Here is a 16,015-nt window from a genome sequence, read left to right on the forward strand (position 1 = left end):
GTGAGGTGGCAGAAAGATGTGGTCTAAGAAATCCACCAGGATTCACATGGTGAAAGTTTCCCTAGTGGCAGAGGGGGAACTCAAATGGAAGATGCCACCTTTGTGGCGGAGGTGGTCTGTAAAACCAGGGTTTGAGATTCTTTCTCAGATGGACCCTATCAGCACGCAAGATGGGAGGCTGTATTGTCCCTTTCTGGAGGCAGTTGAGATTGTTTATTTCTGTAGAAGTGAGCCTGAGTAACAATCACAAAAGATTCATGAGTGCAGAGGATCATATCCAGAGGTTATAGCATACCATTTTCCCTAGCTCCTCCCACATTTATGAAGAAAATCCCCAATGTTCCACCCAGTTAGAGGGAAGCAGCCTCTCTAGGGGGAAAAAAAGCTGCTAGAAAAAGAGAGTGCTTCAAGAGGTCCACCCCAGACCAGAGAGGGTCTGGAACTTATTCAAGGTTCTTGTGTGTCAAAAAAGACAGGGGACTTTAGACTGATTCTGGATCTCAGCAAGTTAAACCAGTTTGTTCAGTATACAAAGTTTGAGATGGTCATGGTTCAGTCCATTTTGCCAATGTTGTAAAAGAACAATTGGATTTGCTAGACCTTCGGGATGCATACTATCACATCAAAATGAACAGGTGCTCCAGACGATACCTATGCTTCCTGCTGGGAGCCAGTCATTACCAATTCAGAGCACTACCCTTTGGTCTCACCACAGCCCCCAGAATGTTCAAATGCATGGTAGTGGTATCAACTCGCGTGAAACTGCTGAGATACTGGGTGTTTCCATATCTAGGCTACTGCTAAACGATTACGTGCAAGGAACTACTTGCTTCAGTTGTGTTCTCATCTGGGGCTAACAGTTAATTAAAACAAGTTTCAACTCACCCCATCATAGAGTCTGGAGTTCATAGGTGCTCGTTTAAACACAGTCATTCAGATAGCCTCTCTTCCCTCCACTTGAATAATCACACTACAGTCCCAAGTTGGGAAAGTGAACCAAAATTCATCTCTTCCAACCTGACTGATACTACAGGCTTTGGGTTCATGGCAGTAAACATCACCCTTGTTCCGTTGGCCAGGTTCCGTATGAGAATCCTTCAGTGGACTCTGTCGACTCAGTGGTTTCCAGCATTCCTTGTCCACACTAGTGAAGATCACTCAAGTGTGCAGAATATATCTTCTGTTGTGTATTCATTCAAATCAGCTCCACAAAGGCCATCCTTTTGTTCTTTCTCTGCCCAAAGCCACTGTGATCATGGATGCTCAGGTGTGGAGGGCACTACTTGGGAAGGACGGTCCAAGGTTTATGTTCCCCTGAAGAGGGCAACATACATCAATTTCCAGTGAAGGAGCTAGTTTCTCAACTATTAAAGTGCAGCTGGCTGCCATTTTAATTTCCACTTGGGCACAAATAACTCTACTTTAACTTCTTCAAAACTATGCAAGGCCTTTCACAAGGGAGTCTTTTTGCTCAGACCTCTGTTAAAAGGTCCTGCACCTCCTCCTTGGAATTTAAATGTAATGTTTCAGGACTTAACTCAGTCTCCCTTTGAACCTTCAGCCAAAGCAGACCTTATTCAGAAATTCACCCCAGGGATCACGTCAGTCGCCCTGCTAGACAGGGGTCCAGGAAAGTAAATAATGTGGGAAGAAATAGCCAGGGAATTGTTATGGCTAGGCTTGTATAGGCCCTAGGGCTGATAGCCTAGTACCAACCTATGAACCTATAAGTTTCTATCTTGGAAAACCATTTTTTTAGTGACTATTACATCAGCTAGAAGAGTGTCTGAACTCCAGGCTCTATCTTCAAAGCCTCCTTTCCTAATTTTTCACAAAGACATGGTTTCATTGTGAACAAACCTGTCTTTTTTAACTAAGGTTGCTTCTGAGCCAAATGTAAACCTGGTCATTAGTCTCCCAGTTTTCTTTCCTAGTTTTTCAAACAAAGGGGAGTATATGTTGCACCTTTTGGGTGTATGTACACAACTTCATTTTCACCTCCATAGAACCAAAGACTTCAAGAAATCTGACCAGTTATTTGTTTCCTTTTCTCCTACCAGATTGGATAAACCAGTAGCTACAGTTACGTTGGCCAAGTGGTTGACTGACTATATAACTTCTGTCTGTGGTAAATTAGGATTACCTTTACCAAAACCGTCCATTCCATGAGGTATGTGGTCTTTTCTTCAGCTTTTCGATCGAGAGCCTCTCTAGATGATACTTGTGCAGCTGCAGCTTGTGTTAATATCCACACTTTGATTGCTTATTACAAGTTGCATTTCATTTCTAGGAACAGAGCTTCCTTTGGCTCAGCAGTGCTCTGGAATATACATCCATAAGAGCCTCTTATGGTTGCAGTCGCTGGGGACTCTGTCCCATCAGTTGAGGAATGAATGAAAATGTGACATCATCAGATAAAAAAGTTATGTACTCATCGTAACATTCCATCTTTGTTGTCCATTTTCATTCTTCCTCAACTTCCCACCCACCTGCCCCTTCCTTTTGCTTCTGGGGAGACTTAAGAATGGTACAGGAACCTCTGTTCCTTGTTTGAGCTCCAGCTTCCCTTTTCCTTTCTATCTTTTTTTTTTTTTTCTGTAGCTAATTATCCTTTCATATGTACTCGATCTGAGGTATGTTAGGCTTGCGAGGCGTTATGGGTAAAGGGAGGATTTCGAGAGTTCCAGGATCTGATGATCTGGTTGAAGCAGCTGAGTCGGATCTGAATCCATCAAGGAGAAGGAATGAAAATGGACAACACCGATGGAATGTTAAGGTGAGTACATAGCTCTTTTTTTTTATTTAACATAATTTAACAGTCCAGTTGTTGGAAATACCTAAAAATTTTTTTTTCTTTTTTTTTTTTTTTTTTTTTTACAGATAACGCTGACAATATAAATAACAAGAAAATTACTGAAGAGCACTAGAATGTCTGTTGACAAGACTGCAGGTAATGGCATTCTGTTTATGTAATTGTACTTGAAAGTGTGTGCGCGTGCACTAATATATTAAACAATGACAAGGGCGTACATTGAAGGGTTTTAAAATGCATACTTCAGAGGCATGCCAAGGCATAAAGTTAATGACTGTCTTTTTAGAAAATGAGCAAATGTGGGATGGAGATTTTAAAAATGTCCTTCAAGGATGCATCTGCAGTCATCACATATGGGTTGTCCTGCCTCAGGCAGCCCTTCGGTCGGCCGGATTCCAAAGTCTGGGTCTGGCCTCGGCTGATGTCGAACTTTCCCCGACGTCAGAGCGTCTGGGGTATAAAAGCATCAGCCGACGCCATTTTCCTCAGTCTTTCTTGCCGCGTGGTGCCCGAAGCAGAAGCAGTTCGCAAGTGCCGGTCGGCCAGCTCCTGTGATTCAGCTACCGAAGACTTCGAAAAAGCCAAGTACCCCGTTGGGGACTCTTTCTTGCCTCAGCCGATGTCAGATAAAGTTAATAATTGTTTAACTTGTGGGAAACAAATACCTCATAAGGATTTCCACTCTTACTGCCTCCCCTGCCTAGGCCCAGACCACGACGTCTCGGCCTGTTCAGCCTGTGCTTCCTTCAACCGACGAACTCTAAGACGTCGGTCGGAGTTTACAGAGGAATTCTTTGGGGCTAGTTTTGCTTACAAGATGCCGTCGGAGTCTCCGACTTTGCATTTAGTTAAGAAACGGAAGGACAAGGACCGACACACGTGGGCCGCGGTTTCGGCTGAAACCACGGTCAGGCCTGCCGCGAGTGTCTCGGTCTCGGCTGAAACCGAGTCCTTGGTACCTCCGATTACCGAAACCGCACAACCGACTACCTCGGCCCCGGAGGCCCCGGCCGAGTCGGTTATTGAATTACCTTCTGAAACTGGTGTCCAGGAACCTTCCGACACCATTCCTTTATACAAGTCTACTCCTGCACGTGGTGCAGCCAGACCTCCTGCATCCATGTCCATTAAGGCTTTCTCTAGGGCTAAAACTGCTAAACTTACTAAAGTTTTGCCTCCCAAGGTTACCTCTCAGAGACCTTCTACTGGCTCACAGATTCTTAGCTTAGCAGAGGATCTTATCTCCTTAATTAGAGGTTCTCAACCTCATCCGGACAGGGGCTCTCAACCACCTCCAGACAAAAGGCCCAGGGTTGAGCCCTCTGACCCCCACTCCTCAGATGAGTCCACTGATGGCTCTACTCTTTCAGACCACCAGGAGGAGGCTTATTCAGCGTACGAGGGTTCTGATGCTGAAGAATCTATTCCCTTGGCCTCCCCTCCTGAAGAGTTTTCCTTTGGAGAGACATTACACACTATGAGAGAACATTTTCAATGGCAGGGTCAGGAATTCTCTGATTCTAGAAAGAGATTAAGGACCTTTTTACATTTACCTCAGCATAGGCCTTTAGCTATACCTCCTGTTTTGAATGTTATTGATGATGTGTACTCTGATGCTAGTACAGCCCCTGACTCTCTCCCTCTGGCTCCTGCCAAACCTGATAGGTACTACAGGGTCCCGGACTCACATCTACACCTGTACAAGGCCCATTCTGCTGATCCAGAAACTATTTCCCAGGGCCCAAAAGGGGTTGCAGCTGCCACTGCTAGGAATCCTCTACCCTCTGAAAGGGAGTCCAGAGCTTTAGAGAGATGGGGTAAGAAAGTGTATACTTCTGCAACTCTTTCCATGAGGGCATTAAATTGTCAATTTCATATGATACAGTACCAATAGTATTTGTTAGATGAATTGCATAAGAAACTGTCGTCTTCTGAACCCCTTGATCGCAAATCCCTTCAGGATCTGGTACATAACTCCCAGCAGGTTAGTAACCATTTTTTGCAGTGTAGTTATGATGCATTGGAAGCTTCATGTAGGTCAGCTATGACAGGTGCAGTCATACGTAGACATGCCTGGCTGAAGGAACAATCTCTGCCAGACCATGTTAAAGCTAAGCTTTTGGATGCTCCTATGGAAAAGCAAAAATTATTTGGTTCCACGGCTCAAGAGGTTTTAAAGAAATTTGAAGAAAAGGCAAAATCTGTGCAAACGGTCAAAGACTTTCTGCAAGTCCAACCACCGAGATTCAGCAGAAATTGGCCTACTAAGAATTGGTCCTTTCCGGACTCGGACAGATCTCAGAGAGGCAGGAATAGGCGTGCCAGAGGTAGAGGGCAAGCTAGAGGCTCCTACAGAGGCCGTCAATGGCAGCCTCCCAACCAGAGAGGTAGTGCAGGAACTACAGCTGCTACACCAGGACAGACTCAATGACTTTGTTTTGACTCTGCCGACCAGGGCTCAATTAGAAGCACCTTTGGGCGGAAAGCTTTCTTTATTTTCAAAAAATTGGCACAGCATTACAAGGGACACATGGACACTGCAAATAATAGACTAAGGATACAGGTTCCATTTCCACACATTGCCAAAAAGAAAAGGCATGCCAGACCTGCCACCAAATCAGAGGGCAGAGGCTTTGAAACAAATTTCCAACTTAATACAAATGAAAGCTATAGAAAAGGTACCTCTTTCAGAACAAGGCCAAGGATTTTGCTCCAGATTATTCCTTGTTCCAAGAAAAGAAAATCAATGGAGGCCTATTCTCGACTTGTCCGCACTGAATACTTACCTCATTGTGCCAAAATTCAAAATGCTGACTCTACAGCAACTCCTTCCCATGCTGGGCAAGGGGTCTTGGCTGGTGACTCTAGACCTCAAGGAGGCATACCTGCATGTCCCTATCAGACAAAGTTGCAGAAGACACCTCAGATTTCTTGCAGGGTCAGAGCATTATCAATTCTCAGCATTGCCCTTTGGCTTATCTACTGCGCCCAGAGTATTCACAAAATGCCTGGCATCAGTAATTGCACACTGCAGACTTCAGGGGATTCAAATTTACCCATATCTGGACGACTGCCTTATACAAGCGGACAGCAAGCAAACTTTGTTAAAGGACTGGGATTATGCCATCCACCTACTGCAGGCCTTGGGATACACAGTCAACATCCACAAATCAAGACTTGTTCCATCCCAAAGAATAACTTTTCTGGGTGCGGATCTAGACACAACCACCCAAATGGCCTTTCTCACGGAAGAAAAACAAAAACAACTGCCGGATTACTTCAAGAATCTGACAAGACAAACTCAGCTGACTGCAAGGAAAATCCTGCAGGCCCTGGGTTACATGGCATCTTGCATTCTTCTGATCCCACAAACAAGGCTGCATATGAGAAAATTACAATGGTACCTAAGGAGTTTATGGACTCAGCACAGTTACAGCTTAGAAACTTTGATCCCACTCATTCCATGCCTCCAAAAGGAATTTCTGTGGTGGACTCAAGCCTGCCAGTCGAACAGCGGGTTGCCCTTCAGCAAGCCAAGAGCCAACCAAACCATCACTGCGGACGCTTCAGACCAAGGTTGGGGAGCACACATGGAGGGCAGATGTATCCAAGGGCTATGGTCACAAAGAGAGCTGCGCATGCACATAAACCAAAAGGAAATGCTGGCAGTGATACAAGCAATCGAGGCCTTCAAACTTTTTCTTCATCAAAGCCACCTACTCATAAGGACAGACAACACCACAGTTATGTGGTACATAAACAAGCAAGGAGGCACCCATTCCTACCCTCTTTGCAGACTGGCAATGAATCTATGGGAACTTTCCTTGAAACTCAATATACAGCTGCAGTCCCAGTTCGTGCCAGGGAAAGACAATATACTGGCAGACAGCTTAAGCAGAAATATCATGTATGCACACGAATGGATGCTGCACCCAGACATCTTCTTACTCATAACACAGTCATGGGGAAGGCCGGAAATAGATCTGTTCGCCTCCCCCCACAATCATCAACTGAAGAAATTCTGCTCAAGGACATATCACCCACAAGCATGGAAAGTGGACGCTCTCTCTTTCAGCTGGAAAGCTCTAACAGTGTATGCTTTTCCACCTCTCCCATTATTGACCAAGGTCTTACTGAAGATCAGGACAGAGCAGCCCACAGTGATTCTGATAGCTCCAAACTGGCCAAGACAGCACTGGTACCCACTGTTAAAGAGCATGTCACAGACGAAACCGTGGCCTCTCCCCCTATGGCCACTTCTACTGACGCAGCACAATTTCAAGACTCTGCATTCCAACCTGAAAACCTTGCAGCTAACTGCCTGGAGAATACCATGACTCCTCCTCAGGATAAGCTATCCCAGAGAGTGAAGGATGTTATTATGGAAGCTCGACGGCCTTCCACAAGGAAGGCATATTCAGCAAAATGGAAAAGATTTCACACTTGGAACACAACAAAGGGCCTAGATGTGACAGTGATGAACATGGCACATATACTGGAATATTTGGCAGAATTGTTCCACAACGGTCTGTCTTACTCTTCCATTAAGATACATGCTTCAGCAATTTCAGCAGAATACAATGTTAATCCACCAGTCTTCTCTCAGCTTCTCCTGAGACAGTTTCTAAGAGGAATCAAAAACATCAATCCTCCAAGGAAACCACCTCTACCTACTTGGGACCTTAACTTCGTGTTGGAAAAACTAACACTTCCTCCCTTTGAACCAGCAGCATCTGCAGATCTACAGTTTCTGTCTTGGGAAAACTGCCTTCCTTCTGGCCATAACCTCAGCAAGAAGAGTATCTGAGTTACAAGCTCTAATGGCAGTACAGCCATTTCTTATCTTTCATCAGGGCAGAGTTTCATTGAGAACCAATCCTACATTTATGCCAAAGGTGGTATCCAGGGTATCTTTGAACCAAGCTATTCACTTGCCTACATTCTTCCCACAACCACAAAATAAAGGGGAGAAACTTCTGCACACCCTGGACATACACAGACAGTTGCGCTACTACTTGGACAGAACTAAAAGTTACAGAAAGACTGACCAGCTGTTTGTAGCATATGCTGCTGGGGCACAAGGAAAAGCAATTTCCAAACAGACAATTTCAAAATGGATAGGAAATTGCATTCGGTTTTGTTACTCCTTTCATGGAAAAACTGTGCCAGCTGACATTAGACCTCATTCCACGAGAGCCACAGCCACCACCACAGCCTTCCTAAGAGGGGTGGCTACCAAGGACATTTTAGAAGCTGCTACATGGAGCTCCGTGCATACATTTGCCAAGCATTACAATTTACCTTTATACTCCAGATCCAGAGCAGGCTTTGCTACGGCAGTCCTGCAGGGTATCTTAGCTACACCATCCTTTTCTTAGTACCTCCACCCCCAGATTGGCTATGGTATTCTACCCATATGTGATGACTGCAGATGCATCCTTGAAGGACATAGTACAGTTTTGTACCTACCATAAATGTAGATGTCCGATAGGTATGCATCTGCAGTCAGGTTTACCCTCCCTCCTTCCCCTCTGTGGTATACTTCTTGGGTACTTACCCCACTTATAGCTAGCTGGGGGGATCTATTATGGTGTATTTGTTTTTATAGTCCTGTGCATGTTTGGATTTGTTTTTGCAATGCATATCTCCAAATTTTAGCCTTCCTTAGAGGGCACCTGGCATCTGGGGCAAGAAAAACTGAGGAAAATGGCGTCGGCTGATGCTTTTATACCCCAGACGCTCTGACGTCGGGGAAAGTGCGACATCAGCCGAGGCCAGACCCCGACTTTGGAATCCGCCGATCAAGGGCTGCCTGAGGCAGGACAACCCATATGTGATGACTGCAGATGCATACCTATTGGACATCTACATTTATGGTAGGTACAAAACTGTACTTTTAAGTACAACCACTTAAAATCATGGGCACCTAATTAGTATAGCATGTATATGTTTAGATCAGCCAGCTTACTACTTCCAAACCTTTATTTAATCGTGTGTGTACACACAAGCTTTATTTCTAATCTCTTTCCTGCCTCATGTATCTGCCTACCCTTGGCTAACAGGCCATTTGTTTTAGCCTAATATGTTTTCTGAAGAACATTTCACATTTTAGGTACATGAAAACAATGTGTTGTAACATCATTTGTCTTGCAAAAGGTAGCTTATGGTATAGCTTTTATATTCTTTCTTTTCTTAAAATGTAAACATGATTTTGTAGATTTGTGTTCATTGTGCCTTAAGTTTGAATGGTAAATTTTACATGTCTGTAACTTAACCAAGAAAGTATATACCATACATTCAAAGAAACAGCACCCTGCCCAAGCCTTACACTGTATTCTGACAAATTTTCATGGTAAATTCCAATAGCAGAATGCCACTTAGAAATGAAATAAACTGCCTTTATTAAAACAATAAAACCGTAAAATATAGAAGTACAAGCATTTTCGTCTCCTGACAGGAGACATCTTCAGATACAAATTACAACCAGTCCATTTACCATTTTTATACCCATCTTGTTGCAATTATTAATTAGTTTTGCTCAATTAACACTTTTTATTTTCCACCCCTTTACTATTTAAAGAGGTATCTCCAATACAATGCCTTCATGTGGGAAGGAAACATGCTTTTAACTTGTTTTCTAAATCTGCATTGATAAAATTTGTTTGTTTTAATAAAACACCCATTTTTTTTTAGAAAAATGACTTTATAAGCCTAGGTAAAAAACTTAGGTTTTTAATGTACACACATTTTTTTACCAAGGGAAGGATTTATACCCTACCAGTGAAACATATTTAGTCCCTTATTATGGTTTTTCTCCTTATTATTTTTTTTATTTCACTTCACATTGTCATTTCCATTTTTGATTTGTACTTGGAATTTATTAGTGTACTGCTTGGTGGTACTTGGAGCTTCTTGGTGCTTTTCTTGGTTTTTGAAAATTTCATGGTAAACTTGGGGTCTTCACTTCTATATATCCATATGCATCCCTTCCATGTATTTCAAGCTCCACTCACAGCTACAGAAATTTGAACAAATAATAGCTGTGACTGACACAGTAAAGTAAATGTGCACTTAACTACTGTGCAAGCCCCAGTTCTTCAGTTTCATTCTTCACCCTTGGTAACCTCAGAGGGATGTACAAGTGAGTCTGCTGTACTGCTGTCTTCTAACACTGTTTCTCATGTTTATACAGAGAGCTAAAGCTTATCAGGCCAAAGTAATCTTTTCAGTTTGCTTTGCTGTCATTCAGATCTGGTTTCCTCCACCACTTTCACTCCTGCTGGACAATCAGTTGCAGCTCTTTCCATTCAAAGACTTATTTCAGTCCTCTGGCAGTCTTAATCTCTCTGTACAGTGAGTCTCTTGGCATGTCTTTTCTATTTCTTAACCTAGCAGGCAACTGTTAGTACTTGATACTGAAGGAAGATCATACATGATGTCCATCTGTATCCCTGTTGCAGTATTCTTAACTGCAGGGATCTCCTGCCAAGGGTAGTCCAGTGTTCTGCCAGTATAACAAAGCCTTTAGATCTTGTGTGTGCCATACACCACATGTATGCTCCTTGCACAGGATGTAGGGCATAAAGGTTGTGAAGACTGGTTGAGGATAGGTGAAGGATGCTAGCCTAGCCAGATAGAATTTTGGAGATAATTCTTTCATCTGTAAATATTAATGTAAACCACAGGCTTATGTCTTAAATGGTAAAAATAGTGTTGCATGTGAAACTGAAAAAAAATGTAACAACAGTGCACTCTGCTGACCAAGTAAAGCATGTTGAGACCCTTTGATGTTAAAACTCGGAGCCAGTAAGTCTAGAGTGAGGCATCCTACCTATTGTTTTAAAGCCAGAGTTAATGGCCAGAATTTGCATGCATCAATATCCTTTATTGCTCTGGTTTCTGCCCAGAGGTGAAGAATGTAAATGTAGTTTCTGTTAGCCTGGGAACCCAGGGAAGTGTGAAGAATGATGTAATGTGAACCAGGACTGTGATTTTAAAAACAGAGAGAATCAGAGAGCATTAAGCATCTTTGTCTTGACCATCCAACTCATCAGCACTGTCTTGCTCTATATGTAAGTTTATCTAAGATTGTTTTCTCTTAGAAATAGCTAGAAACTAGAAAGATTAGACTTTGTTTTTCTGTGATGTCAGAACTGTTCTACTGAATTATTTTAAGTATTTCTCTGTGATCTCTGAACTCCTGACTAGCACTGTGTAGTAAAAAGTATTGTCTTGTGTTTTGACTATTTGTTATTAAATATTTTTAAACCCTTTCAACTGTGGCTGCTTTTGTAGAGATAATTTAAGCTCTTTAGAGTACTTGCATGCCTTTGGTAAAATTTTACAAAGCCACTCCAATAGCGTTAACCCTGGGCTATACTACCAATTGGATAATAATATTGCACAGTAGTAATTGGGGCCTTTGAGTAGCTGATAAATATTAGTGGGTTGTGGCAGCTGGTACTTCCATATAGTCTGGGAAAAGGGGGCACAGCTGGAGAACCTGTGCCAGCCTTCCCCAGGAGTGTCTGTGTGGTTATATAAACTCTGCTCAACGTGTGTGTGTGTGTGTGTGTGTGTGTGTGTGTGTGTGTGTGTGTGTGTGTGTGTGTGTCAGCTACTTGGGCAGGGACACGAAGCACTGGTTGGACAGAGAGGGTGCTGGAGGTTTTATCTTGCCCACTAGGCTGAGATCTGTACCCTATAGCTGTGCCAGTGGGGAGTCATATTGGGGACCTGGAGAGCAAGGGAGCGACCAGCCCTGGACTGACTGTGATCTCTGTGTGCTCTTAAGGGAAATTGCACTTTACTGTGTGTATTTGTTATCCTTTCCTCCTATATGAGATGCCCCTCACTGGTGTTAGTGGTGAGGATTGAGGCTCCTTGATTGCTGGGCCAGGGCATGGGCGTCACATATTAATTGTTTTTGGCAGTGGTGGGATATCCACACCACATATTAATTGGTTGGCAAATACTAATCAACTTGTGGTGTGGGTAGAGTGAATTCCTGTAGCTGGTGTACAGTGAGCTCTGAAGGTGTTTTGTACTCTAAATCAGCCACGCAGTGAATACTCAAAGTTCAGATCACAATTGTTTTATTTCTTTTGTTAACTTAGTTAGTCAGGGTGAGCAGGCAGCATGTCGGCAGAGGAGAATGAAAAGCTGAAGAGGAGCCAGCTAGCGGAGATGTGCCAGGCTTAGGGGACTGGTGCATGGAAACCTGACTAAGGCAGACCTGATTGCAGCCTTGGTTACAGCTGCATCAGAAAACAGCAACCAGGAGAACAGTCAGACTGGCAGTGGAGATATAATACCCTCCGAGAATGGACAGCTCAACCTTTCTGCATAGAACTTGAACATCCATCTGGAGCTAAAGAGACTTGAGTTGGAGGCCAGGCATGTGGAAATAGAAGCAACTAAGAGACTGAGGCGTCTAGAGAGCGAGGACAATGAGAAACTGCGATGTTTGCAGGCTGAGGAGAATAATTAACTGTTACGCCAGGAAGCTGAGGAAAAGGAGAGGCAGAGGCAGCATGAGAAGGAGATGCTGACTCTTTGCCAGAGTCATGGAGGTAATGGGGAAGGGAGTAACTGGACCCCAGAAGCAGAAAAGGTCAGTAAATTTCTTCCGCAGTTTAAAGAAGGGGATAATTTTGATAGTTTCATTCAGATGTTTGAGAGGGTATGCAAACTGTATGGTGTTGACCAAAGGCTCTTGGTACAGTTCCTGACTCCCTTACTCCATGGTAAAGCTGTAACTGTTTTGTCAAAAATGTCTGACGTTGCATGTTTTGATTATACTGCTGTTAAAAATCACTTGTTAGAATTGTTTAAGCTAACACCTGAAACCTATAGGAAAAAGTTTTGTGAGCATAGACGCAAGGCAGATGAAAGTGTGTGTGAATATGTTGCTGAACTGGGCACTTATTTCCATAAGTGGGTGAGTGGATGTCAGGTCACCACTTTTGAAGGGCTGACAGACCTTTTGGTGAGGGGAACAAGCCCTTAGCACTTTGCCTGAGGACATGAGGATCTGGTTAGCTGATAGACAGTGTGCTACTTCAGATGAGTTGGGGAAGATGGAAGACCTATACCTGGCAAGCAGGGCAGCCCTGCACAGGAAAGGGATTCACAGTACTGCTTATGGGTCTAAAAGAACCCAGGGTGGGCAGCACAGACTGCCCCAACAGAATCTGCCAGTAGCAGCGGAAGCCACTATTCCATGTACACGTCCAGGAGCTAGGGTTAAAGGTTTTGAATGCAACCAGTGGGGCCATGTGGCATACAGGTGTCCACGGAGCAAGGTGGGGAACCAAAGGTGAGGGAGCCAGTAAGTGGAAAAGACAAAATACCAACAGTAGGTTGTCTTGGGACAACAAGGGTACCAAACTACTCCCAGAGGTTATATCCTATTGTTGTGAATGGCAAAGAGGCCATTGCTAAGAGAGAGACAGCCTCTGATATAACCATTGTAAAGCCTGCAGTGGTTACAGAGGAGCACTACTTGCCTGGGCAATCTACGCCAGTCAGGGCTTTAGGAGGGATCCCATTCCAAATACCTTTGGCTAGGGTTCACCTTGACTAGGAGGGTGGAAAAGGAAGCCAGCAAGTAGATGTGTTTGAGGATATGCCTACAGATGTCCTGATAGGGAATGATTTTGATAGTGCAGTACCCTGTGCTGGTGCAATTACATGCAGTCAGGCTTGGAGACAAGCATGTAAGTCTGGTAGCATGGAGGAGACCCAGACAGACTGCATACTTGCAGCCAGGACTGGTGAGGTGGTTAATTCAGGGAAGGAGCTAACCTGTAGCAGTGAGACTGATGGTGAACCACAGCTGCTTGGGGGTACTGATGGTCCCTTGGACAGAGTGACTGCAAAGGTAGAGGTGAGTAGTAGCACCCAAGCTGACATTGAGGCACCACTGTCCGAGGATGCCAGACTTCCTGTGGAAGGGGAGCTGGGAAGGGTTACAAGGAGAGAGTTGAGACAGGCTCAGCTCTCAGACCCTACATTGCAAGGCCTGAGGCAGGTAACTAGGGAGGCACCTGATTCTCAAGGAAAGGGGGAATCTGTATACTGGGACAAAGGGTTACTACACAGAGAGTGGACCTCTGAGGGAGGGCTAAAAGGTGAGAGAGTACAGCAGTTGGTAGTGCCTAGAGCCTACTGTCTGGCGCTTCTAGCCATAGCCCATGATATTCCCTTTGCAGGTCATATGGGCATAAAATGTACAAAGAGGCATATTATGTAGAACTTCTATTGGCCTGGAATTTCCAGAGGTGTAACAGGGTACTTCAGGACCTGTTAGTAGTGCCAAAAGGTAGGCAAGGCAGGAGACAAGGTGAGAGCTCCTTTGATGCTTTGCTTGTGATTGAGGAACAATTTCAGAGGGTAGCTATGAATGTTGTGGGTCCTCTGATAACCCCAAGTTTCACAGGGAAGAAGTATATCCTAGTGGTAGTGGATTATGCTACACGGTACCCCGAGGCACTGGCTTTGTCCTCCATTGAGGCAGAGAAGGTGGCAAATGCTCTGTTAGAGATTTTCAACAGGGTAGGTTTCCCAAAAGAAATACTGACTGACAGAGGTGCCAAGTTCATGTCAGACCTGCTGGCTTGTCTGTGGAAGTCGTGTGGGGTGAAGCACATGAAGACCACCCCCTACCATCCCCAGACTAATGGTCTTGTTGAGAGGTTAAACTCTACAATCCAGTCAATGCTACTGGCATTTGCAGGTCAGTTTAAGAGGGAGTGGGACAAATATTTGCCCCTTCTGTTGTTTGCTTACAGAGAGGTCCCCCAGAAATCCACAGGTTTTTCACCCTTTGAGTTGCTGTATGGGCATAGGGTGAGGGGACCTGGTTAGATTAAATTTGAGATGAGTGAGAAGGTGAGTGCGAGTCTCACAAGGAGTTTGCTGTGGCATACGTCCTTAAACCTCAGGACAAGGCTCAGGGAACTCATGGGCTTGGCCCAGGAGAACCTGGCAGAAGCCCAACAACAGAAAAAGGTATGGTATGACAGGAATGCTCAAGCTACAGAGTATGCTGTGGGGCAGCAGGTTGTGGTTCTCATTCCTGTCAGACACAACAAGTTGCAAGCAGCTTGGGAGGGACCCTACAAGTTGGTAAGTGTTGTTAATTACATGGTGTAACTGCTAGGCAGAAGGCAGGGGGACAAATTGTACCATGTTAACATGATGAAACCTTACCATGATAGGGAGGCCCTTGTACTGAGCATTTGCAGTGGATTGCAGGAGGAGTCTGAGGGAGATCTGGGGACTGATGATCTCAGTGAGGCTTGGGTTGACACCTCAGTGGAAGGGGTAGCAGTGTTTCAGCAGGTATCCCCTACCCAGGTTTGACAAATCCGACCAGTGTTGCAGGAATTTGGGGACATGTTCACTGGGAAACCAGGGTACACCCACCTGGGGCAGCACCAGGTGGATACACGTCCCCAAAGGCCTATTAGGCAGGCCCCTTATAGAGTGCCTGAGAGAGTCAAACAGATTCTGAGGGAGGAGGTACAGGAGATGTTGGAACTAGGGGTGATTCAAAAGTCCAACAATCCCTGGGCCTCCCACATGGTGCTGGTGCCAAAGAATGGATGGGAGCACCAGGTTCTGTGCGGATTACAGGAAATTAAATAGTCACACAGAGTCAGATGCTTACCCCATGTCTAGGACAGATGAGGCCCTAAAGCAGCTGGGTGGGGCTAAGTATCTTACAACCATTGATCTTACCAAGGGTTACTAGCAGGTGCCCTTGACTTCCAGTGCTAGAGAGAAGTCAGCCTTTGTGACTCCTTTTGGCTTGTATGAGTTCACAAAGATGCTCTTTGGGATAAAGAATGCCCCAGCAACTTTCCAGAGGCTGGTAGATCATATCCTGGCAGGGGCAGGAGGGGTTGCTCTTGCTTACCTAGATGATATTGACATCTGCAGCCATTCCTGGCCAGCGCACCTTCAGCATGTCCGGGAGGTGCTGGGCTGACTACACAGGGCAGGGTTGACCATTAAGCCGAGCAAATATCAACTGGGTATGGCAGAGGTCTCCTACATAGGACATAGAGTGAGGAATGGTGAAATAAGGCCAGAACCTGCCAAAGTGGAAGCCATTCAGGCATGGCCTGCACCTGTTACTAAAAAGCAGGTGAGGGCATTTATAGGGACAGCAGGGCACTACAGAAAGTTCTTACCCAG

The 16,015-nt window shown here is 44.7% G+C and overlaps 1 protein-coding gene across 1 annotated transcript in view; it reads left to right on the forward strand.

Moving 5' to 3' along the window:
- Positions 1 to 16,015, forward strand: part of CNOT10 (CCR4-NOT transcription complex subunit 10) — a 2,007,836-nt gene that overhangs the window by 150,660 nt on the left and 1,841,161 nt on the right. The window contains exon 2 of the mRNA XM_044066643.1: positions 2,881 to 2,950. Coding sequence (XP_043922578.1) covers positions 2,929 to 2,950 — 22 coding nt within the window. The 5' untranslated portion in view covers positions 2,881 to 2,928. The remainder of the gene's footprint in view (positions 1 to 2,880; positions 2,951 to 16,015) is intronic.

Source organism: Protopterus annectens, chromosome 3.part1, assembly GCF_019279795.1.
Source record: "Protopterus annectens isolate FY-2018-M chromosome 3.part1, PAN1.0, whole genome shotgun sequence".
Lineage (NCBI taxonomy): Eukaryota > Metazoa > Chordata > Ceratodontiformes > Protopteridae > Protopterus > Protopterus annectens.